At 44.8% G+C, this 27,651-nt stretch overlaps 1 protein-coding gene across 3 annotated transcripts in view; it reads right to left on the bottom strand.

The window, feature by feature from the left end:
- LOC135183488 (uncharacterized) overlaps positions 1–27,651 on the bottom strand; it is a 33,726-nt gene that overhangs the window by 5,641 nt on the left and 434 nt on the right. Inside the window, exon 2 of one of the 3 annotated variants that reach the window (XR_010305577.1) lies at positions 26,700–27,323. Coding sequence is in view for 1 of the 3 variants with exons in the window: in XM_064158526.1 (XP_064014596.1) it covers positions 27,243–27,323 (81 nt within the window). In the remaining 2 variants the exon portion in view is untranslated. Of the gene's footprint in view, positions 1–1,446; positions 1,528–26,282; positions 27,324–27,651 lie in introns of those variants that run through there. The other 2 variants (XR_010305578.1, XM_064158526.1) reach the window with 2 other exon arrangements.

Genomic DNA, 27,651 nt, shown 5'->3' with positions numbered 1-27,651 from the left:
CAGGAGGCTTTTGAGAATACCCAGACATGATGTGCATGTCTCTAAGGTCTAAGAATATATCAGAACGTGTGGAATCTTTTCTTTGTTTCCATGACAAGAATACATCCCATATGGAAGTCATCAACATCAATGCTGTTTCCCTGTAAGCTCTTTTGAGCCTCTGTTATTAAAAATACATTACATATACACCTGTACAAGTTGAAGTCGTGGAAGAACATGTCTATTCCCCAGAAATCAAAGTGCTTTCAGTGCAGATGCCTGCAGGGGACAATGATCATAAAGCAGCCAGAGAGCAAAAGGAATGCCGAGATTTCAGAGCCTGTGTGATTACCCACAGCTGTACAAACAGTACAGTGGAGAAAACAGATTGACCTTGGCCATGTTTAGAGAGTGCCAGATGACCAGGTCCTTCAACAAGCTCTGTTTCAACACAAAGAGGAAGGAAGAGACAGTGACTACCGTGAGGAACACAGGGAAGCACGATAATCACAGAATCACAGAATGGTAGGGGTTGGAAAAACTTCAGTGTTTTGAAGGGACTGGTTGGTTGTCATAGACATTTGCCTTGTGCTCCTGGCAGTGTAAGAAGTGGATTAGACTGGATATATGACAGCAATGTCTCATGTACAAGTAGACGGTGTCCTTCAAAACATAAATTATTGTAGCTTAACCATCCCATAAATACCTATGACAGTGAAATTTTAGCCTGTGTGCAGGGAATTTGAAATAGAATTTAAAAGGCAGTACTTGCTTTGGTGTATTTCTAAATTGACAGGGCCATGGCTATCTGTTCTCAGCTCATTAGTGCTTGTATCTCTCAATACAGAGACAACATTGAGGGGCCCCACACTAGCAAATAATTCCAATGCTAAGCTTGCTGAAGGCCCCTTCACACTTGAAAATCGGGATTTTCTTTGCTGTTTTCCAACATGACTGGGGAACACATCCTCCAACATCATAGAATCATAGATCAGGATCACTTGCAAAATTGCAGCCACTATCATTAGGCTGGCCATCAGCATCACTTCTAATTATTATCTTGGGCTGTGCCACACTAAAGTTAAGTTAGATAGAGAGGGGGAGTGGAACCTTTCCCTTCACGTGGTGGATGAAACATAGTGGATCAGCTAACTGATAGAGAGCTTATTAGATATTAGGCCCATGACCCACAGAGACTTGATGCAGGATTAAAGCTTCAAACAAACTTCCTCCAGATTCTCCCATAATTAGAATCATAGAATCGTAGAATCAGTCGGGGTTGGAAGGGACAACAAGGATCATCTAGTTCCAATCCCCCTGCAGTGGGCAGGGACACCCTACCCTAATTTAGAGCAGCCTGTGGAAATGACCCTCAGAATGGCTGTGGGAAACTTCTTGAGGACTGAAGGAAACCTTATCTTTGCTGTGCTGGAATACTGAGTGTTACACAATACTTGTTTGTCTCACCTTGTGAATTCTGTCCTTGCTATGTGCAGATCTTCAGGCACAGAGTGTCTTGGTAACTACTGAATAAAGAAGAAACATTTGGAGAGCTTGTAAATATCACTGTGAAGAATCACTGTAGTTCGAAAATTACAAACAAAAAAAAAAGCCAAAAATTATGGCAGAAAGAAGATGGAAGAGATCAAAGGGTGAAGGCCACTATTCTATCAGTCACCAGGGGAGGACACCCTCCTAGCTAAAGGACTATGAAAGTGCTTCCCTGTTAAGGCTTTAGCTATAGCTGCTGCCAGCTTGGCAGAGAAATCATCTCTCTGATGTGAACAAATTCCTGTGTTCCCCTGACACTAGGTTGCTCCTGCAGCACTGCAGCTCACAAAGAACCTGAGTGACTCCAAGGAGAAACACCACACTTAACCTTCACTCTTCTACTCTCCCCTTTCAAACGTTAATTTTACATTCTACAATCAGCCATGCAGATTTTCAACCCATTCTCCCCAGAGCCTGAAGGCAAAGAGCATTTGCACAGTGCACAACCTGAGAACTGCAGTATAAAATACATGTAAAAATGCACACAGCCTGTAATGAAGGTCCTGAATAAGGTCTGTGAACACACCTGCACTTTCAGGAGCAAGCACTCATGTGCTAGTTTGAAGCTAGCTGGAATATTTTGGTGAGAAGAGTTAGACTATAGGCTGTGAAAAGGAAACAGTGGTGATGTCTACTTCACTCATAGGCTTGCTGAGGTTTGTAAAAACAAGAACATAAACATAGATAACACAGCTGCACTCTGGCTCTGGCTGCCTGCACTTTTCTCCCTAACCTGCTGTCTAACTAATCTTTCTGCTTCTAATCCCCCTGGCCAATTCTCCAAACTCACCTTGAATATAAGGCAAAGTCTGGGATAAGGTAGAGGGGCGGAAAGGAGGTGGAAGGGTGGTTGGCAGCCCCTCCTGGGGACTCAGGTTTCTGTGAGGGCTGTTGTGTTTCTGTGTTACCTTTTAAACTTGTCTATTTCTGTCTATAGCTGTATATATTGTAAATATCTGCTTGTATATTGTGCTAAGCTGTAAATCTAAAGCTTCATTCAATATCCAGAGCTGCTGAGTCTGGGTGATTTTCCAAAGTGGGTGGGGGTGGGGGGAGGTAACACCGAAACCATCACAAGAAGTTATCACCACCACCTATTGAGCAGAGAGCATAAAGACATTTTATACTAAAATAGCAATTCCCAAGCGAGAACTGGAAGAAATTCAGCAGCGTAAGTCACCTCTCTATCATTCAAAGTAGGGCTTTTGCCAGTATAAACTAGTTTGGTTACAAAACATTGCAATTCTTACTGCAATTATTATGCTAGGAAAACTAGTATATCCAGATCGCCTACGAAAACCTGACAGCAGCAGCAGCAGCAACCAATATCCTGAGGACTTGTTATGCCAAAGCCAGTCCAGTTGTAACTTGATTTCATTGAAAGTTATTCCAAGAATTAATGTGTCCCACTGTGCTGGAATCCCTTTCATAACAAGAGCGTAAAGTGCACTTCCAGTAAATTCATATATTCCAGGAAATGTGCAAAAAGTTGTTTGGGGTTTTTTTGGTTTGTTTTGTTGGGTTTCTTGGGGTTATTGTGTGGGTGTGGGTGGGTTTTTTCAATGGTTAGAGGAGGGACTATAGGATAAAAAATGAGTAATTTCTGTATTGCTACAGGAATTCTGCCACTTCACTTAAGTGTCCAACTTCCCACTAGCATGCCACACTCCTTATTTTGCAGCCTCATGAGATTTTTACAGCTCCAGGTGGCCTCTTTTTCCCTCCTAGAGAGTGCAGCCAGGCCTCACAGACAACAAAACAGTTAACCAGAACTTTTTTTAGCTTGACAAATATATCTGCATGAAGGCATTGCGTAGTGTGTGTGAATGTGAGTAGGGCTGAGGCACAGGCTAGGCAGTGCACAGCCTAGGGCTGAGGCAGCCACATGCCAGGCAGGAGGAACTTGCTCCCGCCAAGCACGTAAGCAGTGGAAACTTGCAGACGTAGGGCACAGCAGCACTAATCCCTCCCTGCTACACCACTTCTCAGTCCCATGCTTTCGTTTCTGTCACTGCTCAGGTGGCCTTACGAAGGGCATGCTAGGTTACCTATGAATGGAAACCTTGGGGGCATCCTAGCCCCACACTCAGAAAGGGCTCTCCCCCCGTGGTGAGGCTTATCTGAGCTCTTCTAGCTGCTATGCTGTGTGGTGGCTTTTCTAAGCCTACAGAAACCAAAACATCAACTCCAAGAGAAATTAAGCTGGTTTTGAGTACAGAGGCAGCATAATATAGGGACTACTAATGTGATTTGAGTGTTCTTCTCACTCTTGGCAACATAAATCATAGAATCAACCAGGTTGGAAGAGACCTCCAAGATCAGCCAGTCCAACCTAGCACCCAGACCTGTACAATCAACTAGACCATGGCACTAAGTGCCTCAGCCAGGATTTTCTTCAACACCTCCAGGGACGGTGACTCCACCACCTCCCTGGGCAGCCCATTCCAATCACTCTCTCTGTCAAGAACTTCCTCCTAACATCCACCCTATACCTCCCCTAGCACAACTTGACACTGTCCCCTTGTTCTGTTGCTGGTTGCCTGGCAGAAGAGACTGACCCCCACCAGCCTTCTGAGATAAAGGAGGGGGTGGGAAGAAGGAGGGGAGTCAGTTCAGAGCCCTCCTGGGTAGTTCTGCTGTTCAAGAGGGGTTTTGAATTTGTATTACTTTTAACTTGTATATAATTGTATTTAGTTGTAAATATCTGACTATATTGTGCATATATGCTTGTAAATGTGTGCTACACTGTAAAATATGGCTTCAGCCTTAAATTCCAGCTGTCTGAGCTAGTCTGGTGAATATCCCAGGGCTAGGGGGCAGGGGGGAAATCCCCAACCATTACATTCCTTCACCTGTTTTTGTAAAATATTACAAGGTTTATGTATTTCAGTATCTGTCCTATGCCCGTATCAGTCATTTGTTAGACTCCTCTCAGTTATTCCACTTCATCTGTTGCTGTCAACAACCACCTGAAGGGAGGTTGTAGCCAGGTGGGGGTTGGTCTCTTCTGCCAGGCAACCAGCAGCAGAACAAGGGGACACAGTCTCAAGTTATGCCAGGGGAGGTCTAGGCTGGACGTTAGGAGGAAGTTGTTGCCAGAGAGAGTGATTGGCATTGGAATGGGCTGCCCAGGGAGGTGGTGGAGTCACCATCCCTGGAGGTGTTCAAGAAAACCTTGGATGAGGCACTTAGTGCCACAGTCTACTTGATGGGACAGAGTTGGGTGATAGGTTGGACAGGATGATTTTGGAGTTCTCTTCCAACCTGGCTGATTCTGAGATTCTATGATCTGGTGCACCTCACTGTGGTTTATCCCAACTTGGCATTTGGAAAAAGCTTTTCACCTAAATTCATCAGCAGAAGGTGAAATTAAGCAAGGAGGAAACAAGGACAGCTGCATATATTCCATGTCTGTAAATTACATGTTTTTTCCTGTGGAACTGTGGAAGTTGTTCTTACCTAAAACCCCAAACCAAGAAGACAAACAAACAAAAAAGCACTGCACAGTTATACGCACATAGCTGAGTGATGTCCCCCAGAGAAGGACAAATTCCAGTTACTTGGCTCTTTGGGATTAACTGTCCTTTTTGTCAAGTTGGCTTGGACTACTGTTGCTGTTGATCATGCAACATAAATATTTTCTGAGGCAGACCCTCCGGGTATTGATTACAAACGTTAGCCATTTCAACAACCATTACATAACAAAATCCAGTCCCTCGATGTTGTAGGCCATCTATTGATCACTAATGGATATGAAAATATGCATCCTTTATGCTAAGTAATGTTGAATATCACAGGCTCACAGGATGTTAGGGGCTGGAAGGGAGCCAAGGAGATCATCGAGTCCAACCCCCCTGCCAGAGCAGGGCAATATTAGCTAACACAGATCACAGAGGAACACATCATGACAGGTCCTGAAAGTCTCCAGAGAAGGAGACCCCACAACCTCTCTGGGGAGCCTGTTCCAGTGCTCTGTGACCCTTACAGTAAAGAAGTTTCCCCTTTGTGTTGAGGCTGAACCTCTTGTGCTGCAACTTATACCCATTGCTCCTTGTCCTATCCCAGGGAGCAAGTGAGCAGAGCCTGTCCCTCTCTCCTGGCCAGCTCTCAGATATTTATAAACATTTATCAAATCCTCCCTAAGTCTTCTCTTTTCCAGACTAAAAAGTCCCAGGTCACTCAGCCTCTCCTCATAAGCCATGCCCCCCAGTCCCCTCATCATCCTTGTAGCCCTCTGCTGGACTCTCCCCAGCATCTATCTCTAATATCTAGCTTAGCAAGATGAAAGTCATCATTTCTTTCTCCCGGGGGAAAGACCTCTGCCAGACTGTGGGAGGGAGGACATACATTATCTAACATCCTACCTAACACACAGTGGCTGGCACAACAAGCAGGGTAATTACAACGCTTCTACTTGTGAAACATCATGCCTCAGAAACAGAGGGGTGTGGATTTACCCCCACCACAATTTAGGTGTCTAAGTGAAGAACCTAAATGGTGGCAGGAGCATAGTCATCCTGAGCAATCCCTCAAAGTGCGAGGAAGTTTAGATTTTAGACTGATACATTGCTTTCTGCAGGCACCTCCCTCTTTCTCGACCACAGACGAGCTGCACTCCTTCCCTGGGAGGAGTCCAGCTGCAGTGAAGGAGCAGGATGGCAGAAACATTGCCTGAAGGAAAAATGTTGGTAATTGTTTTGGTCCACTTTTAAGGAAGGGAAAGGGGAAATCCTAAACGATTGGCTCAGGGTTCCTCTGGTAAGGGTGACAGCCACAGGTAGCAGCGGCCGGCATGTACAACAGATCCTGTTATTTCTAGCCCAGAGGTACGCTCAGGAGGAAGGTTGTGCTGGGACAGCTCTCCTGAGATAAGCACCTCCTGTGATGCCAACCCTGAAGCTATGACGATTTTCACTAGGATGAAAATAGCCCTCAGAGGTTTTACTCTAGTGAAAGGTCAGCCAGACTGGGACATGAGGGCCAACATATAAAGGAGGGGGAAATCCAGTAACATTTCTCCCTGAGTGCTGGATCTGTGCTGTAAAGGTGAACCCCTGAACTATCTACTGGGACAACTGTGTGTCCTCTCTGCCTAAGACAATTTACCTCTGAATGCTAGAATCACTATAGGCACTGGATGGTTTTGAGTAGCCCTGGGCTCAGGCCAGGATTGTGCTGTGCTAGCAGAAAAATTCAAATACAGCCCCTGCCTTCCAGGAGCTTGCTCACAGTGTGCTCCCTGCTAACACTTCCTATGAAATGTGAACAGAAACCCTCTCAAAACCCATGGTACTCCTCAGTGCCAGCAGAGCTTACAACTATGTAAGCTGCTAGACAGACAAGTTCAGCACATTTACTTTGTGCCAACATGTGCAAAGGAAAACCACAGGATGACAGAATTGTAGAATCATTTTTGTTGGTAAATACCTTTAAGACCAAGTCCAACCATTACCTAACTCTACCAAGTCTGAAACCAAAACATTGACCTTAACACCATATCTATTCCTCTTTAAACAAACAGCTTCATGGGTAGTGATTCAACTACCTCCCTGGGCAGTCTTTTCCAGTATTTGAAACCCCTTTCAGTAAAGAATTTTCTTCTAATATCCAATCTAAATGTGCCCTGGTGCAAGCTGAGGCCATTTCCTCTCATCGTATCACTCCTTACTAGAGAGAAAAGACTAACATCCATAAAAGTCAGCTTTTACTTTCCCAGAAGATGATGCTTTCTTGGATGAGTGAGGGGACACTCAGCTGGTACTCACTGCCCTTCTTTAGCCATGGAAAGACACTGCCAGCAAGGAAGAGGGAAAGCAGAGAGTGGATAGCTTCAAGGACGATCTGGAAGTTTCAGTTACAGCAAAGCCAGTACCATGCTGAAGAAAAGAAAGTAGTTGGTTCATAAGGCTGGCATGGCTAGCAGGACCAAAGTGACAAAAGACATTTTCCTGGCAGTCAGCCTCAAGTTTGGAGGGGTGTTGTACAGCTGCATGTCAAAGCAGTGGAAGCCAAAGTGTGCATTTTAATGAGCACATGTAGAAAGCCAGTCCCCAGGAAATAAGCAATGCCTCTGGAAGATTTGGGTGCTCCAGATGTGTGGGTGCAATTGGCAGAACTCATAAGCCACCTTCTCCTCTGCCCCTTCTTCCAGGAACCAGACTTTGGAGTTCATAACTATGAAAGAGTGCTTCTGTGATGTGTTTTAGCATCTGCCTATCTACCATGATCAACATACTCTGTTTAAAGTAGTTGAGTCCAGAAAAGGTCATGTTAAACTTTTTGTTTCTTTCCCCCAGTGAGGAAAGTGGCTGCCCTACTATGAACACATAGCCATACCACAAATAATCAACTGTAGCTGCACATCTACCCTTCCTCCCTGTCCTCTCCCTAGGAGCCATGTGCACCTTCCTGGGAATCTCTGGTGCACATCTTGGCCAGACCTGGTGCTTGCTCTGGTAGGTCCCTACAGACACTTGTGCTGCCACAGCTGAGAGCATGGTGCACTGAAGCCCCAGGGCAGAGTCAGAAAGCAATGAAGAGTCAGAAATTCCACCCAGAGGCTCTGCAAGCTGACTGACATGGAGCCTGCTTGTTTCACGTTGCCTTGGCAGAGGGAGCACCTGGGCTGGAGAAATGAGCTGTTTAACTACTGCCTAAGATCAAAACAGAGTGCCTCTGGAAAACTGGCAAGTATTAAGCAATGCCCAGGGCAGATGGAGAAATAGAGGAGGATTTTGTATTTTGCACAGCACTGTGAGAAAGGAGAGCAACCTTCCTTGAGGGCTGGGAGTCAGAGGTTCAAAGATTTGTCTCTCAGTCTGTGCAACTGGTGAGACACCTGCTTGTGTAAGACCAGACTTCAGGAACATCTTCCTAGGCCACCACCAGCAGCTGCTCTGAGGGCAGGAGCAGAGATAGAGATGGGAATTTATCCCTTGGAGCCCAGGCCTGTCCTGAGTTGATGCATGCAGCCATGTGGTGCAAGGTTTTTGGAAACTAAATATACCTTGTACCAAAAGTCTGCAACATTTGCTGTGGTATTCCTCTGTAGGAAGCCTGTTTCATTATATGTCTGGTAACTAGGATTGTTCCTAATTTCAGACTCTGTTGATGGCTCAGGTATTTGAGGTTCAGACTGTCCTTCAAGCTGAATAGTTTGGGTTTTTTCCCTCCTACCCCCCCATGATGTTTACAGAGAGCAATTCTAAGCTCACTGATCCTTTGCTTTGCTGAAATTGTTACCAGTCTTACAGGAAAGGCTGTCCTTTCCCTCTAATTTTCCTGGATACTTCTTGACAGCACCTGTTTCAGTTTGACTTTTTTTTAAATAGAGCTAACTGGAATTCCAGATGAAATTTCTCCAGTGCCTTTTTTATAATGCATCATTTTCTTCTCTTTTCCATTGTATTTTTACTACATTATTACTATAATTTAATTTTTCAGGGATCTCTGCCTCTGGTATCCATGACTTTGTGGGTACCAGCAACACTCCCCAGCATTCTGCTGTTGGCAGATTTCATCACAGATCAGTCATATTTCACAGCACTCCTGTTTGTTTTAAGATCTTAACTGTCAATAAAAATATTGACGGTCCTAAGACTGGCGTTTGTGAAACTCCCTCATTCCAGCACAGCATTTTCCCAGTGGTATTTATCTTAGAATCATAGAATCAACCAGGTTGGAAGAGACCTCCAAGATCATCCAGTCCAACCTAGCACCCAGTCCTGTCCAATCAACTAGACCATGGCACTAAGTGCCTCAGCCAGGCTTTTCTTCAACACCTCCAGGGACGGTGCCTCCACCACCTCCCTGGGCAGCTCATTCCAATGCCAATCACTCTCTCTGTCAAGAAATTCCTTCTAACATCCAGCCTAGACCTCCTCCAGCACAACTTGCCAGAACTTCCTCTCTTCAGTCAGATCTTTTCCCCTTTGCAATTTGTCTATTGACCCTCATCTTCTATGGTTTGTCTTCTAATCACTGGCTTTACTGAAGTCCAGTAGGTGAGACCTACCATGATTTCCCTGCCAAAGAGACTGAGTTATCACATCTAAGCAAAGCAATTGTTTAGTTTGACATGATTTGGGTTTGAAAGGCCTGTCTTGCATCTTACCCTGTTCCAAAGCTACTCATTCCTCTTTTATCAGTCACATCCCTGCTGATGTCAGCTTGGCTGTGAGTGGGTATAATGACATTTTGGAAGCAAATGTTTGCAGGGAGCTTCTCCCAAAAGTGAGAGGCAGTGTGATGGAGAGCTTAAAGTTGGAGGAATACAACAGAAATGCAGGGTGCTATGGGACACCTCCTTGAAGATGTTTTACCTTGTATTTTGTCATGAAGAGAATGGAGATAGACTTGGAAGGCTTTGAAAGCAAATACAAGAACCTGTGTTCAAGTGTTTAAAATTAGGAGAAACTCAGTCTGTGCTTGATGAGAGCAGTTTTTACAGTATTTCTATATGTATAGCATGTGCCTTAGAAAAACTGCAGATCAGTGCCATACTGTTCCTTAAAATAAGCCAACAGATAACTTACACAACATCTTGGCAGGAGAGCTGGTGAAGAAGAATGGCAATCAGTCTACCAGTGAAGAAGGGGCTGTGGCCCACCTAAGTGTGTAAATGGTTTCTGAGTGGCCCATCATGGACTGTACTAATGAAAATCAGATTCTTTGGCCTAGAGCTTCCCCTTGACAACCTCCTACTCAGGCAGCTTGGAGCCCACAGCAATTAGGTTGTGAGTGGAAGGAGTTTGCTCTAAGGGTGGTAGGTCTACTCTGGCAACCTGCAGTCACCTTTCCGCAGGGCTCCTCATTCTCTTGTCCATCATGGGAGTGGAGCATATCCCTGATGCAACAGGGATGGATCCCTGGGACACCAAGAAAAATACTACAGGGAACATAAAGCTTCTGCCAGCAATTCAGTGGCCTGCAGCTCATTTGCAGAGGGCCCTGAGGGATGTATGGCAGTTGCAGATGTCAGAGCAGCCTCTGGCTGTGCTCCTTCCTGCAGGAACATGGGCCACAACAAAATCACTCCACTTGCTGTGTGTGTGCAAATGAGTCCATCTGCACGTATAGAGTAATACCATCAGCCACAATATAAATGTGCTTGTATAAATTGGGCTGAATACTTCTACTGAGATAAGGATGTACAGTGGAAAGGAATGACAGAATGGCAAGCAAGGAGAAAAACTTTTGCAGCAGCCCTATGAATAAATATCTGCAGGGAAAACATGTATGCATCTCACAACCAGAGAAAGGATGTTGCAGTAACCAAAGTATAAGAGGCAAGTCTTGCACAGTTTTGGCTGAAAGCCTAGCTAAAGAAGACTTTATCTTGAAGATACCATAATAAATAGGCTCCAAGACTAAAAATAGCATGGATATATCAAGGCTTAAAAAAAGATCATAACTGAAGCCTATGAAGATTAAGAAAGTCATATAAGATAGAGAAAATCAGCATGAACGACAAAGAAATGGAAAACAAATGTTATTAACTCACACTGCGTGGACTCAGTCTCCAGGCACTTAAGCCCAAAAAAGCAGACAGTTTTATTTACTGGGTTTATTTTTTTTCTGGGATGTACAAACTGAATATTGTTGTATGCCAGACTTCCCATGCTTCTAGTGTATGGGTCTTGCTTTCACAGGCCTCACTCTTCTGCCAGCACCTCAAGTATGTGCTCTGGTGGCTGCACCAGCTGCTACCTCAGAAATTGCCTAGAGGACTGACAAAGGGAGAAGCGAGAAACTGTGTCTGGAGGAGCAGGCTGAGCATGAATCCCACTGCCTTCAGCAGATCAGACACGTGCCTCAGGTTTGCAGGGTTTTGCAGAGTATTTCATATGTCACTTTCTTCCCACAACAAGATCCCCACAACTTGAGACTGGTGTCCTGGTCTTAAACAAGCAGGTGCCAAGCTGCCCAGACAGCAGCAGCTCTGGGTAGCAGCAGGGATTGGCAAATCACATGCGCAGCTGCCTAGCAAGACTTGGCACCAAGCATGGTCAGCTGCCTAGAGGCATTTAGGAACTTTAGTTTTAGACTCAGGACCCTTAGATAAGCGTATATTCTACTCAGGTACTCTTAATCTTTCATGTGATTTAACCCTCCATCCCTGCTCAAGAGTATTAAGTGTTTCATTCAGTATTTACAATGGGACCCAGATAGAAGAAGAGTTTAAGGTGAAAGGATAAGGTAAGCAGAGGAGATGCATTTAGTCAGCAAAACCGTTTGTAGGTGCCTCCCTCAGCCCACCAGAGTTGGAAGTGAGCAACAGTAGCTCAAGCTCACTTGAAACTCAAGGTCTGCCTGCACCTAGTTCATTGCTAGGAGAGAGGTCAAGAGAAGCTGGTGGAGAACATGCATGCTGGGCAAATGGTAATCTCTTCAGATGACACACCTGGAGTTTAAAGATTGGCTTATATAGCTCTGTAATTATTTGCCCTATTCACCCAGAAGCTAAGGCAGCTGACATTTGCCTTCCATGCCTTGTTGTGCTGTGAGTGCAAGTCTGGTCAGAGGAACTCCAGACAAGTCAAACCTCTTCTCTTCCCCACCTTGGCAGTTATCTACAGCTACACTATAGGTCCATGGCAGGGCAAGCAAAGTCACACTGCCCTGGGTCTACTGCAGAGCACAGTCCCTCAATGATGGAGCAGGATGTGGTAGCAAGGGATGTGGATGGTTCTGGTGGTGAATGGTGAGCATTCCTCTGCCCCAGCAGGGCAAGAGAGTGGTGCTGCTGAACTGCCTTCTTGCAGTAGTGATTTTCATGCATCTAATTGCTTGCAGCTAGGAAGAAATTATTTCACTGCTGTTTTAAATGCTGAGGTCTTGACTGCTGGGCTGAATGATGTGAAGTAGAGGGATGTGCCTTCGTACATCTAATACATGACCTGTGGTGTTGGTGGGTTTGGGGCTGAGCTTATGAGAGCACAGAATTTGCACATTCTCACCTCTTCCTTTCTTCTCAAGGACTCTCAAACCAATGTGCTGCACAGTTGCAACAAACCACTTCCTTGCATCTGTACTACCAAGTTTCATGTAATTCAGAACTGCAAAACTACTTTCTCTGGGTACCTTAGTGAGCAGCACTGTGAGGTACTCTGACAAGGGGTTTGTGGAGACCTGGTCACAGGATGTATAGGGGTTGGAAGGGACCTCTGGAGATCTTTGACCCCCACCTCATTGCCAGAGCAGGACCATATAATCTAGTGCAGGTCACACAGGAATGTATCCAGATGGGTTTTCATAGCCTCAAGAGAAGGAGACTCCACAATCTCTTTGGGGAGCCTGTTCCAGTGCTCTGTGACCCTTACAGTAAAGTTCTTCATCATGTTAAGGTGGAACTTCCTTTGCTGTAGCTTACATCTATTGACTCTTGTCTTATCACAGAGCACAAGTGAGAAGAGGCTGACCCCTTCTTGACACCCATCCCTCCTATAATTATATACATTCATTAGATTTCCTCTCAGTCTTCTCCTCTCCAGACTAAAAAGACCCAGGTCTTCCAGCTTTTCCTCATAAGGCAGTGCTCCAGTCCCTTAATTATCCTTGAAACCCTAGATTGGACTCTCTCAAGTAGATCCCTGTCCCTCTTGAACTGGGGAGCCCAGAACTGGATGTAATGCAGTGGTGTTCACTTCTCCGTACAAGATCCTTATTCTCTCTAAATAACATGATTCATTCTTGTTTTGGGGGACTCTCCCTTTGCTGCCATGACTATAAAACTCATTAAACCAGAGATGCCTAACAGGAGAACGTTTAATTACATAGCAGATGCAGGATAGCAGTGAAATTGTTTGACAATCTGATGGCAAGATGGCTTTATCTACAAAGCTGTTCAGATGTCAGGGCAGCCAATTCAGTCCATAAGGCTGGGCAAGCTGTGCCAGGCACCACACCAGCGAAGGGGAAGGTAAAATATGTGCCAGCAGCAGGCCCAGGATACTGGTGGTTTGCATAAACAGCCTGAAAACGTGCCCATCATCACTGCATCTGGGTCAACATGCAGAAACATTATATGGTATACCAACCTCACACTACCCAGTGACCTAGATAGGAAATATGATGCAGGGAGAGAGAAAGTGAGACCGTGCACTGTGCTAACACATAGATCAGGTTATTTGCTGCTACTTTTATCTGGCTCAAAGAGTTTAATAATCAATAAACAACTTGGAACACAAGTTCTGGCCTCTCCCTTCATTTTCAGACACTCTCACATTGATACAGCTAGACCAATTTATGAACAATGTATTTCAGTACCTAGTAAAATATTAACAAAATATTCTGAAGGCCACTGTGCACATCTCAGCTGTGTGTGCATCACTGTAAGAGTACAGCTTAAGGTTTCTGTGGAGCTCCTCAAAGGTATGGCATCAACACTGGAGTGATCACTCTTGTGTGTGTAAACAGGTTTGTTTACATGAAGAAAACTTTAGCCACTCTGGCTTTTGAGATTGCAGTAGATGATTATACCCTAGCAGTCCAGATAGGGTAGGGTGATTTTACTCACTGGAATTGAAAAGCAAAGGGAAGCATTTGGGAGCTAATGCACGTTGCTGTTTGAAATCCCTTCTTCCCATTTGTACATGTTTTGTCACAGTGTACTTAAAAGCCACACATCATAGAATCAACTAGGTTGGAAGAGACCTTCAAGATCAGCCAGTCCAACCTAGCACCCAGACCTGTCCAATCAACTAGACCATGGACTGAGTGCCTCATTCAGGCTTTTCTTCAACACTTCCAGGGACAGTGACTCCACCACCTCCCTGGGCAGCCCATTCAATGCCAATCACTCCCTCTGTCAAGAACTTCCTCCTGACATCCAGCCTAGACCTCCTCCAGCACAACTTGAGACTGTGTCCCCTTGTTCTGTTGCTGGTTGCCTGGCAGAAGAGACTGACCCCCACCTGGCTACAGCCTCCCTTCAGGTAGTTGTACACAGCAATGAAGTCACCCCTTTGTTTAAAAGTTATTTCTTCTTAAAGTAATATATATGAAGCTTGATCTAAACAAGTATTTTGTCCCACATTTAAACTCCAGACAAAACTTGGAAAATACACTGTACCTAAATTTTGGAAGACAATGCTTTTTAGTCTGCCATCACAATCAAGATACCTACATCAATAACAATTGAGAGTGTTAGGACAGATTTTTCTAGCTTATGTAGTAGTCAGCTTGTTTTTTGCTATATTTAACATGGTTTTTTGAAAGAAAGTTTCAAGGGTTTTGCTCCTGGCACTTACTTCAGACGTGTTTTCAATTACTCTGTCACGTATCATCTCACTCATGACGGTCCGTTAGGGCAATTAAACCATTTATGTGTGGTAAACTACAAAATTCTTACAGCAGTCACTGTTCTTTGCACTGATTCCAGTGAAACCACTTCTCAATTTGTTCTGGAGAGCAAAAGATCTTCTCTTCAGGAATGTTTCTTGACCAACTGAGGAACTGTCATGACATGAGGAACATTCATGACTGAATTGTATCTGTCACTTGCAGCTGCCAGTTGCTACGGCTGTATTTTCCACTCTGCTGGCAGCAGTTTCTGCATGAGACCTAAGGGAATTTCTCCCTGCACACAGGTTTTTGAGAAGAGCCTTCAATATTATTCTTCTCTTGAGCTGTCCATGACCTCATTTTGCATTCAAGGAGACCCCATTCCCTTTCCCAACCCTGCCATATCACCTTGTATATCTTCAGTCACCTCCATCGGAGCTCAACACTCTCTTGCAGGATTGCATTGCGAAGCCTCCTCGGGGATGAAGACCTCCTCTATTTATAGAGCACTGAAGCTAGATGAAAGTTTCCAGAGAGCTTTCTGGAAGGGTTCCCATCTAGCTGCTCTGAAGGTTTACAAAGGGAAACAAGCTTGCTGTCTTGCTTTGTAGTTTTGCCCTGCATAGGGCACTTGCTAAACCTTTGCAGTAAAATATAGTGTGCACCAGGAAAGGTGCATGAGGGCATTTATGAACCTTTGAGGAAGTTTTCCTCTTGACATGCCTCATCCATATCTGGATTACAAATGCAAAAACAGAGGGTCAGGGCAGATTCTCCAACATGAACCTACAACCTCAACTGTTTCTTATCTTAGGCCTGCAAATCAGTCCTATCTTAAGACAGATGAGAGGGAGAACTGTTTTCAGCTTCATGATGTAGTTTTTGTCTTAAAAGGTTCAGTCTCCTGAGGCTGGTATTTTTAAATCAAAACCAAAGTTCCATTAACAAATGTGCTGCTAAGCCTTGATCCATGAAGATATGAGTCAACATTTCTTTCACTCATGTCACAAATGAAATAAGGAGCATTTCTTAAAACAAATGGTTACTTTAGCTAAAGTAAGGTAGGAGCCAGGCTGCACATGCAGAGTAGGCATATCCACAAACATACAAGCCACTGTGCATATACATTTGAGCTCTCACATTGATAAGTTGTTTATTAAAAAAACAAAAGCCAGCAAGCCCTTTGCTTTTGCCTGCAGCACATGGCTTTTATTGGAGGATATGTTTGCACTAGGGAGGAGCATTGTCTCCCACCCAAATTTCAACAATGTGTACCATTTGGTAAGTAAGCAAGGATAAAGTATCTTCTCTGTCTGTCCCCTCCAGTTCAAACTTTCTCTATCACATAGGGAAGAACCCTTTTAGAAAAATGTTTTAAAATGAAAACTCTTGAATATTGTCCTAGCATTAGAGAGAGTGTGAGGTTAATTCCCTGTTCCAAAGAAAAACAAACAACAAAAAATCCCCAGCCAACAACAAAAAAGAGAGAATGCCTGAGAGAAAATGTAAACCTAATGAAACAGTAAGAGAAAAAATGAAATCTACCTCCTGACAAGATAAGCATTACCATCTTCCATTGCAGTCTGAATGAATGAAGAATGTGTAAATTGCTTACTGATCGGTACTTTGTTTCTGCATAAAAATGAAAGGCCATTTGTTCTAGTACCAATAAATGCTACCTTATCTCTAGGTCTCTAATTAGCTAGCTGGGTGAGCAAGGAACAGGTTCAGAGTAAGCAGTTCTGAAAGTAACAAACTGATGCAGTATGATAGCAAGACTCCAACACAAATCGGCCCTAACTGCAGCTCTGTAGCATGTACTATCACTCCAAGAACAAACCAAAAGGTGTTAGTAATTTATATTCATTTGTGTGTTTGCACAAACTCCTGGGGAGTTTAATTTTATGTGACTTAGGTACTGCTTTGTAAAAGCTCACTGTTGTTACATTTCACTAGATTCATTATCAGAGTTCTGCCATCTGAAAGTCCACTGAAAAAGATAACACAAATAATGTAAATTTAGATCATGCTGGGAGAAGACTAATATAGGAATTTAAATTCTTGTACATTCCACTGCTAGCATTCCAGTTTAGTAGGTATCTGTCCTTGGTATGAGTTGCTTGGGAAGTGTTTTAAAACATGCTGGAATATCCTACTCTGGTATTATACTGGTCAGGCTACACCTTGAATATTGTGTCCAGCTCTGGGCTCCTCAATTCAAGAGAGATGTTGAGATACTGGAGAGTGCCCAGAGAAGGGCAACAAAGCTGGTGAGGGGCCTGGAACACAGCTCTGTGAGGAGAGGCTGAGGGAGCTGGGGGTGCTTAGCCTGGAGAAGAGGAGGCTCAGGGGTGACCTCATTGCTGTCTACAGCTCCCTGAAGGGAGGCTGTAGCCAGGTGGGGGTCTGTCTCTTCTCCCAGGCAACCAGCGAGAGAAGAAGAGGATACAGTCTCAAGTTGTGCCAGGGGACATATAGGTTTGATATTAGGAGAAGTTCTTGCCAGAGAGAGTGATTTGCCATTGGAATAGGCTGCCCAGGGAGGTGGTGGAGTCGCTGTCCCTGGAGGTGCTGAAGAAAAGCCTGGATGAGGCACTTAGTGCCATGGTCTAGTTGATTGTACAGGGCTGGGTGCTAGGTTGGACTGGATGATCTTGGAGGTCTCTTCTAAGCTGTTTGATTCTATGATTCTTTACCAAGAGTATTTGTACAGAGGCTTGTGCTTGTTAGCAGAGGAAACAAGAAGACACAGAACATCCATCATAATGAGGCTGCATCAGATCTCAATTTTTAGTAACACATTTCTTCAGCCCTAAAGTCTCAAAAACTACTTTGACAGAAACTTCCAACTAGAAATAAACAACCTCCGTGTCCAACAATAAAATTTACAAAATGTAAGTCCCTGGCATGCTGCTCACAGAATCAATAGCCTAAAACACCTCTCCCTATCTGCTTAGGTAGCAAAATCACCTGATACTAGCCATTATCTTGTCTTGGTATAGAATATCCTGCACTTTGGATCTGCTGATTCTCTTACTAGAGTTTCAAAAGGAAAGGCTTCTTTCTCAGAGAGAAAGTTAAAATGGGTGAAGTTTCATAATAGGAAGTAAATAAGGGTGAATTTATGTGACACGACTGAGTCAGCCTCCCATTCTGACTTGGGTGGTCCTGCTTTTCTCTCCCTGACTCCTGGCCCTGCTGGTCCACACCCTCTCTTACACCACATCAAACCACTTGGTAAAGTGATCCAACTTGTTAATCCAATAGAAAACTATTCCCTTGGCGTGACTCACCAAAAGGCATGACAAAGGTGGTGTTAAAGAGCATGCTGCTGGAGGGAGCAGAACCACTCCTTTTGGTGGGGAGCAACTCAAGACTGAGTACCACTAAAGAAAGCATTGCAGGGGGTGCACAAGATGAGCACTGAAAGCAAACAGAAAGGCATGGAGTAAAAGCCTGCGTCTTCAGCAATGAGGGAAATGCCTTTGCAATGGGTAAGACACCAAGGGGCGATAATGGGAGAAGAAGAACGGGACATTACATTCTGATATGCATCAGAGTGGAGCATGGGAATACACATGCACTGTTCTAGCACAGGGGGAGACTGCAAGTGCAGGGGAACAGGGTGCTGAGGTCAGTGGTGGCTCTTTAGGATTCAGGCTCACAATGCTTCCATGTGTGCATGTGTGTAGCCAACCCTGGCAAAGGTGAGATCTTCAGTACAGACGCACTATCTTGATAGTTTAACAAAACGTGAGCTTTAATATCCTATTCCCATTGTTCAAGAAAAGGGGGAGGACACCATTGTCTACTTGAAAACAAACAAAAATGAAGCCTACCCCCATTCTTCTTGAGAAATTGCCTCATTAAAACAAAACAAAAAACAACCAAACAAAAAACCCACCCCAACCTCCCCAAAAAAACCCTGACTATTATTGAGGAGTAACATCTAGTCAATCTCACCAGCTCACAATCTCCTTCATTATTATATAGTACTTTCTCTTTTAAGTTACTGGGACAGGTTTATACTTTTATAGAAGCAAATGTTTTAAGCTCACCACTTTCTTTTAATTTCTCTTTCTGGTAAACTGCCTCAACAAGAAAAAAATGATTTAGAGTTATCAGAAAATGTGCTAGCCAAATGGAGAAAGAGAATCTTCACTCAAACAAATAAATAGAATCAGCCAGGTTGGAAGAGACCTCCAAAATCATCCTGTCCAACCTATTACCCAGCTCTGTCCAATCAAATAGACTGTGGCACTAAGTGCCTCATCCAAGGTTTTCTTGAACACCTCCAGGGATGGTGACTCCACCACCTCCCTGGGCAGACCATTCCAATGCCAATCACTCTCTCTGCCAACAACTTCCTCCTAACATCCAGCCTAGACCTCCCCTGGCACAACTTGCGACAGTGTCCCCTTGTTCTGTTGCAGGTTGCCTGGGGGAAGAGACCGACCCCCACCTTGCTACAGCCTCCCTTCACAAAAACTTGAGTTCTCTTTTTGAGCTCTGGGCAATAGTTTCTAGGAAATCAGGAAAAAAACCAACAACAATCAGAGACGAAGTCATTAATTAGCAGAATATATTGTAATGTATCAGCCGGGACACTCTCAAGCCTCCCAAACAAAGGGGAGGAGAGCAAACTGTCCTTGCCCACACCCCAGGACACCCCTGTTCTCCTTTCTGAATACAAGGCCAGCCACTAGCAGAAGAGAGAGCTACATGCCTGGCAGCTGAAAGAGTAGGAAAGAGAAAATATGATGTGCAATAAATCAGGTATATAGAAAATAATCATGGCAGGCCACATCATCACACAGTATCACACACACAGTATCACCAAGGTTGGAAGAGACCTCACAGATCATCAAGTCCAACCCTTTACCACAGTGCCCAAGGCTAGACCATGGCACCAAGTGCCACATCCAACCTTGCCTTGAACTGCCCCAGGGACGACGACTCCACCACCTCCCCAGGCAGCCCATTCCAGTGTCCAATGACTCTCTCAGTGAAGAACTTTCTCCTCACCTCGAGCCGAAATTTCCCCTGGCGCAGCCTGAGGCTGTGTCCTCTTGTTCTGGAGCTGGCCACCTGAGAGAAGAGAGCAACCTCCTCCTGGCCACAACCACCCCTCAGGTAGTTGTAGACAGCAATAAGGTCACCCCTGAGCCTCCTCTTCTCCAGGCTAAACAACCCCAGCTCCCTAAGCCTCTCCTCGTAGGGCTTGTGCTCGAGGCCTCTCACCAGCCTCGTCGCCCTTCTCTGGACACACTCAAGCATCTCAGTGTCCTTCCTAAACTGGGGGGCCCAGAACTGAACGCAGTACTCGAGGTGTGGTCTGACCAGTGCAGAGTACAGGGGCAGAATGACCTCCCTGCTCCTGCTGACCACACCACTCCTGATACAAGCCAGGATGCCACTGGCTCTCTTGGCCACCTGGGCACACTGCTGGCTCATGTTCAGGCGGGTATCAATCAGTACCCCCAGATCCCTCTCTGTCTGGCTGCTCTCCAGCCACTCCGACCCCAGCCTGTATCTCTGCATGGGGTTGTTGTGGCCAAAGTGCAGCACGCTGCACTTTGAGCTATTGAACCCCATCCCATTGGCCTCTGCCCATCTGTGCAGGCGGTCAAGGTCCCGCTGCAGAGCCCTTCTGCCCTCCAGCTCAGTCACATCTGCCCCCAGCTTAGTGTCATCTGCAAACTTGCTGATGACTGACTCGATGCCCTCATCCAGATCATCTATGAAGATGTTAAAGAGGATGGGGCCCAGCACTGATCCCTGAGGGACACCACTAGTGACTGGCCGCCAGCTGGATGTGGCACCATTCACCACCACTCTCTGGGTCCGGCCCTCCAGCCAGTTCCTAACCCAGCACAGAGTGTTACCATCCAAGCCATGGGCTGACAGCTTAGCCAGCAGTTTGCTGTGGGGGACAGTGTCAAAGGCCTTGCTGAAGTCCAGATAGACCACATCCACAGGCCTCCCCACATCCACCAAGCGGGTCACCTGATCATAGAAGGAGATCAGGTTAGAAAGGCAGGATCTGCCCTTCCTAAACCCATGCTGGCTGGACCTGAGATCTTTGCCATCCCTCAGGTGCGCAGTTATTGGCCCCAAGAGAACCTGCTCCATCAGTTTCCCTGGCACTGAGGTCAGGCTGACGGGTCTGTAGTTCCCAGGTTCCTCCATCCGACCCTTTTTGTGGATGGGGACCACGTTGGCCATTTTCCAGTCTCCTGGAACCTCTCCGGTGAGCCAGGACTGCTGGAAAATGATGGAGAGTGGCTTGGCCAGCTCAGCTGCCAGCTCTCTCAGCACCCTGGGATGGATCCCATCTGGTCCCATGGACTTGTGGGTGTCCAGATGGCTCAGCAGGTCCTGAACTAATTCCTCATGAATTTCCAGGGGAACACACTGCTCCCCGACCCCATCCCCCAGTTTAAGAGGCCATTTGCCTCCTCCTCCTCTCTCCTTACTGTTGAAAACTGAGGCAAAGAAGGCATTCAGGACCTCTGCCTTTGCTTCATCATCAGTTATAGTGTTCCCCTCCTGGTCCAGTAAGGAGTGGAGGGTCTTCTTGCCCTTCCTTTTAGCATTGATAAATTTATAAAAGTGTTTTTTGTTAACTTTCACGGAAGTGGCCAGCCTAAGTTCTAGCTGAGCCTTAGCCTCTCTAATTTTTCTCCTACATAGTCTGGCTACCTCCTTAAACACATCAGGAGAAGCCTTCCCCTCCTTCCAGAGGCGATACACCCTCTTTTTCTCCCCCACTTCCTTCAGGAGCTCTTTGCTCATCCAGGCTGGTCGCCTCCCCCTGCGGCTCATCTTTCGGCATGTGGGAACTGCCAGTTCCTGTGCCTTCAAGAGCTCCTGTTTAAAGTAAGTCCAACCATCCTGGACCCCTTTGTTCTCAAGAACTGCTGCCCAGGGGACATTGGAAATAAGTTCCTTGAGCAAATTGAAGTTTGCCCTCCTAAAGTCCAAGGTGTAGGTTTTGTTGAGGTGCCTCCCTACCTCCCTGTATATTGAAAACTCCACTAACTCGTGGTCGCTACACCCTAGGCAGCCTCCCACTATCACATCTCCTACCAGCCCTTCTCTGTTGGAGAGCAGCAGGTCAAGCTGAGCTTGACCCCTAGTAGGCTCGTTTAACAGTTGGGTCATGAAGCTGTCCTCCATGCACTCCAGAAATCTCCTGGACTGCCTCCTCTCTGCTGAATTAAGTTCCCAGCAGATATCTGGCAGGTTAAAGTCACCCACAAGGACAAGATCTGAAGATCTTGAGACAGCCTCCAACTGTTTGTAAAATATCTCATCTGTTCCCTCATCCTGGTTGGGTGGTCTGTAACAGACTCCAACCAGGATGTCAGATTTATTAGTCCTACCTCTGATTTTAATCCACAGGGTCTCTACCCCTTCATCCCTCACTTCTAGCTCAATGGCATGGAGTGACTCTCTAATATACAGGGCCACCCCTCCTCCTCTTCTCCCTTGCCTATCTCTCCTGTTATCTCATCCTAACACCACTCGGCATTGTTTCACCTTGATGATCTTTCAGCATGTCATGATGCTGAATCATCATGACACAAGGGCAGGATACACATATCAGATGCCAAGTGAAAAGGTCATGTTACGATTGTGGCCCTATGAAGCACTGGAGAGACTTTCTTGATGTTGGAGTCTCCTGTTCTTGTGATGGGAGACTTGCCTGCACTGAAAGTGAGAAAAGTTTTGGGAGCAGTTCAGAAAAAAATTGACCTATATATAGATAAACATTATTTAAAAAAAAAAAATCTCTGTATCAGTGTGTGGATGTCCAATAATGTTAAAAAAGAGTTTTCTAAAAGTAACTTTCTGTCCATAACTGGTATTTAAGTACTCTGAGGGCCTGCTGTTTTGCTTAAGTTAGAGGCCAAAGACATACAATATACATAATTGTCAATCTTTAGCAAGACAGGGAGGATTTTTCTAACCAAAGCCAGAAAATACTCCCTCTGGAGAAACCTCACAAACAATGCCAAAAAAGCTTTTGAACTTTCCATGGTACAAAGTTTAAAATGAGGACAAAACTGGAATGAGTCAGTTGATCATTTTCTAAACTCTGTTGTATTTCCATAACTTTACAAATATAGACATCTGGTAGCAGCATTTGCAGCTAAAAAAGCATTGTCTGGTATTTCACTAGCATAAATAGTTTGTATCTAAAGAAGAATAAAGTTATTAAAGTAGTATAATATTTTTAAATGTATACAGCTAGTATAATATTTTAAAATTTGTACATCTCTCCAGATCATCCCAATATATCTTTGGTGTGATAAAAGCAGGCTATATTCTCAGAGAAGTAAATGCATATAATTTTAGGCAGATTCAGGGACAACAAAAACAATTTTAGCTGAAGAACCCATAAAAATCCCACAACATTAAAGACAATATTAAATAAAAGTTAACATAAAGTAATTGAGAATACTTTTATAATTTAGCCCAACCCAACCTCAGATTATAATGAAAGGCTTTTCCTGTAAACATTACACCATTATGCTATTCAGTGATAAATGATACAACTATTTTATGCTTTCATTGTCAGTAAAAAACTTTTAGGGAAACTCTACAACAGCATCAACAAGCACTAAGAGGGACAGGAGATGGTCCAGGGCCTGAGTCTGATTTGCTGTTGTCCCAGGGACTGTATGTCACTCCCTGCTGTAACACAACAATATCAAACTCTTGCTGTATCAAAGAACTGAAACCTGGAACTTGAAAACTGCTGAGACTCCCTAGCTCGTAATGGCCACAGAGTGTCTTGACTGGTCACATGCTCTTCCATGATGGTCAGCACTAGCCCAGCCAGTCAATAACCCCATACCTTCCTGATCACTTCTGATGGGTGACCCTTTCCTTGCTTTGCAGAAACAGGGGGAAGAGGAGGTATTCAGGAGACACGGAGTACCTCAGGAAAACAGTGTGCATTCAGCAAAAGAGCACTTGCATAGCTTTGTGGATGCACTTCATACAGTTTGTCCTGATTAGAACAGAGAATCTAACTCAGACAAACAGTTCTCTAGTTTTATTTGGAAAAGTTGCAAACCTGTTACATTTCACCTGCTGGTGTGAAAAGCAAGCCTGTGAAAAATGCCACCGTTGAGATCAGACAATAATGGTTTATGTGGAATAGGAGCAGTCAGGCTGAAGAACATGATGGAGTAGTCTAGGGGAAAGTGAGGAAATGCAACAAGTACTCAAGTTCTGAATTTAATTGTGATGCTGTCATGGGCACAAATCTGTCTGACATCTCATACTACCACCAACCTCGGGAGCATATGAGAACAGGCTACAAGAGTTGGGGCTCTTTAGCCTGGAGAAGAGAAGGATTCGAGAAGAACTTAGAGTGGCCTTCCAGTATCTGAAGAGGGCCTACAGGAAGGCTGGGGAGGGACTGTTTACAAGGTCTTGTAATTACAGGGTGAGAAGTAATGGGTTTAAACTGGAAGAGGGGGGATTTAGACTAAATGTTAGGAACAAGTTCTTTCTAGTGAGGGTGGTTAAACACTGGAACAGGTTGCCCAGGGAGGCTGTGGATGCTCCCTCCCTGGAGGTGTTCAAAGCTAGGCTGGATGAGGCCTTGAGCGACCTGTTCTAGTGGGAGGTGTCTCTGCCTCTGGTGGGGGGGTTGGAACCAGATGATTTTGAGGTCATTTCCAACCTAAACCATTCTATGATTCATGCTATATGTAGCTTCCAAGTGGCAGCAGTGAAAAAACTAGCCTGGAGTCCTAGGGAGTTCTTTTCTTGTTCACAGCAAAACTATCTGAAGACAAGATTACTTTTTATTTAAACTTTACGTCTAAGCTGATCATGTTCTATGAATGAAACATCTCTAATCCTGTTACTCTGCATTCCTCTCTCTCCCTGGGCTTCAAAGATTCTCTTTTTTTTTTTGGTTGCTTATATAACCTTACCACTGCAGTACTCAAAATATATAAAGCATGGTATAAATGCAGCTTTTATTGCTACTTAATGAAAACAGAAAAGTAACTCACTGACCAACTCTTCCCTCGACCCACCCCCTCCCCCATTTCTAATAAACATATCAGATCTATATCTAAGTGGTGACAAAATATTGTGACCTTGCCATAAGTTTATCCCACAACAACCCTGTCATGGTTGGTACTACTTTAAAGACTTTCCATTTGCATTCACTGCAAAGCAGTATGTCTCATTATTATCGAGTCACCAATCAGGTTCTTTTACAACATTCACTGTCACAGGCAAGAAATTCAGTCTTAAAAATGCCATGTTATGAGCAAATAAAGAATAACTAGCAGAAAAGAATGAGGAGGAAGTCCCTTCCCCCTCAGTTTTGTCAAGCATCACGTTGGTCATTTTGCTCTGTATGCCATATGTTTTTCCAGCAATGCTGTGTCCTTAGGCTGTCTTTAAGGAACAAGCTCTTTGGCAATGAATAGAGTCTTTATACACTTGAAAAACATTTCTAGCATGTTATAGACACTATTGTAATATAAATACTCATTGTCTTCCAGAGTTTCCTTACCACCACTCTTTTTTGCAGCTTTGTCACTGGATAACAGCGTTCATCAAATTGTTTTGTGCCACTGTTAGAGAGCTAAAATAATAAAATATTGCAAATACTTCATACACAAAGATAGATTTTGTTGAACTTGGTATTTCTGTTGATCACGCTGGGGGACAGCATACCAGAACAACCTGAAGTAACTCAGAACATTAGCAAATCTATAAACTAAGACTAAGATCTTTAATTGCATCCCAAAAGACATGGGAAAGAGAAAGAACAAAAGACTTTCGAAGTCAAATTAGCCCACGAATTAATGACTATCATTAGGTTTTAGCCAGGCATATTTATACTTTTGTCCTTTTCTTGTTTCATAGCCGGACTAAATTTTGAGTCTCTTTCATCTCCATTATGTTTGCTGAAGGAGTATGCAACAAATGCAAATGGTCTTTAACTCTTTGGTTGCTTTCTGGCAGAACGTCATTGCTTGCATTTTTGAAAATAACAACCTTCTCATTTAGCCTGGTTTAACAATGCTGCAAGTCCAAGGAATTCAGCTGTGTTAATCTCAGTCCAAAGCAAGAGAGAGGAATGCCTAGCCTAGTATTTCTGACATACCTCATGTATCTGTAGTTAAAGAACAACTCTCATTAAACCTGGGTTAAAAATCTGTCCACTTTATGCTTTGGATTTAAAACTTAGTTTTAACTCGCTTCCTTCTGCCTCTGTTGCTGTATTCTCCCTTTAAGAGCAAAAAAAACCAAAGAAATTGCTAAACTATAACTCTATCTGTCCCCAGCCTTTGCAGTTCATTTTGGATTTTTTTAAATTTATTTTTTTCAATTCAACATTGGAGCTTGCTGATTGCATTCACCTTGAAATCTCAGTTTTCACAGCCCTGACCTCTCCATACTCCTTTTCCAAGTAATTCACCCTGTTTTCCTTCTAACTTTCTCACATGTATCACAGGCATTCGTAACCTTGGAATGTTTTGTTTCTCCTTTTACATCCTTCATATAGTACATGCAGTGCCTAACAGTCCTCTATGTCCTACTACTGTGCCAGTAAATCCAGTTATAGATGACAGGAGTCAAGTAGTTTTATTTGCATACATAAAGTCATGTCACTATAATACAAGGATATTACATTCTTGACCTTCATAATAGCCTGTAAGGAGTGACAGCATTGCTATTCCTCTTCTACAGTGGCAAAGAAACACTGGTTTAACCAAACATCAAGAAACCCTGTGGCAGCCTATGGGTCACCAACCAGAGGATTCACCTTTCTACCTCCAGATCCATATACTAGCTCAAGTATTTGACACTCTTGGACTTTAGAATGGACTTGCTTTACTTACATACAACTTGCACACCAACTGCAGGTGCTGCCTCTTTAGAGTCCAGCCCGTGGAGTGAACTCTTGGTGTCTGATCATCAAATGGTTGTCCACGGGGGTGGGCAGGAAAAGCCTTAGCTCAGGAGATGTATTTTCTCCAGCTCTTCACGAAGGTCTGAGGCAGCAACCACTATATCGGGCTGTATCACAGGAAGCTGAAGAACACGCATCTTCCTCTCTCCACTGGCACTGCTCTTCCAAAACAGCTTCCTTTTTCCTGTCAGGGGCTTGGCTATGCCGATCACAGCACCCTCCCCAATTCCTGGACCCTCCTCATTTCAGCAGCCACATCACCTGCTCCTTCTTCCTATTTTTTGTTTACTTTCCTTTAATCAGCCTGACTCTGCCCCTTGCTACTACCAAGTTAGGCGTGATACAAGCCCTGTGAGGGAGCCAGTGCCCATCCCACTCTGCCAGCTATCCGGTGGGGATACTCTGCGGCCTACGTGAGTGACAAAACCTGGCCCTCCTCTGTGGCACAATGCCACCACCACTCTCCTTGTCACTAAAGACCACGGTGCCCGGATTCCGTATCAGCTTCGTGCTTCCACCTCACCCACGGTAGACTGTACTCCCTCTCAGCAACCTGGGGAGGAAGGGCGCAGCTTTTCACTGGGGCAGAGAGTCAAGGACACCCACAGATTAGCGACACACTGCCCGCCCGAGGACTGCGGCGGGATCCTGAGCGGCTCAAACCAGCCACCTCGTGCAGTTTCACCCTTGATCCTGGCACTACAGGTGCTCAGGAAAGGCAGACAGGGAAGCTTCCCTTCTCGGCAGGCCGCTTACGCCCATCCCCTCGCCGCCACCGCCGGAACGCTCAACCGAAGGCTGCTCTTCGCGCGCGGTGCCAGAGCTGCACCCCGCGGCTGCGGCGGCGCAGCCTGACCCTGCCCGGCCCCGCCCGCCTGGCG

This window comes from Pogoniulus pusillus, chromosome 18, assembly GCF_015220805.1.
Source record: "Pogoniulus pusillus isolate bPogPus1 chromosome 18, bPogPus1.pri, whole genome shotgun sequence".
Lineage (NCBI taxonomy): Eukaryota > Metazoa > Chordata > Aves > Piciformes > Lybiidae > Pogoniulus > Pogoniulus pusillus.
Note: the sequence above shows the minus strand (reverse complement) of the source record. Positions and strands in the feature narration are given on the sequence as shown.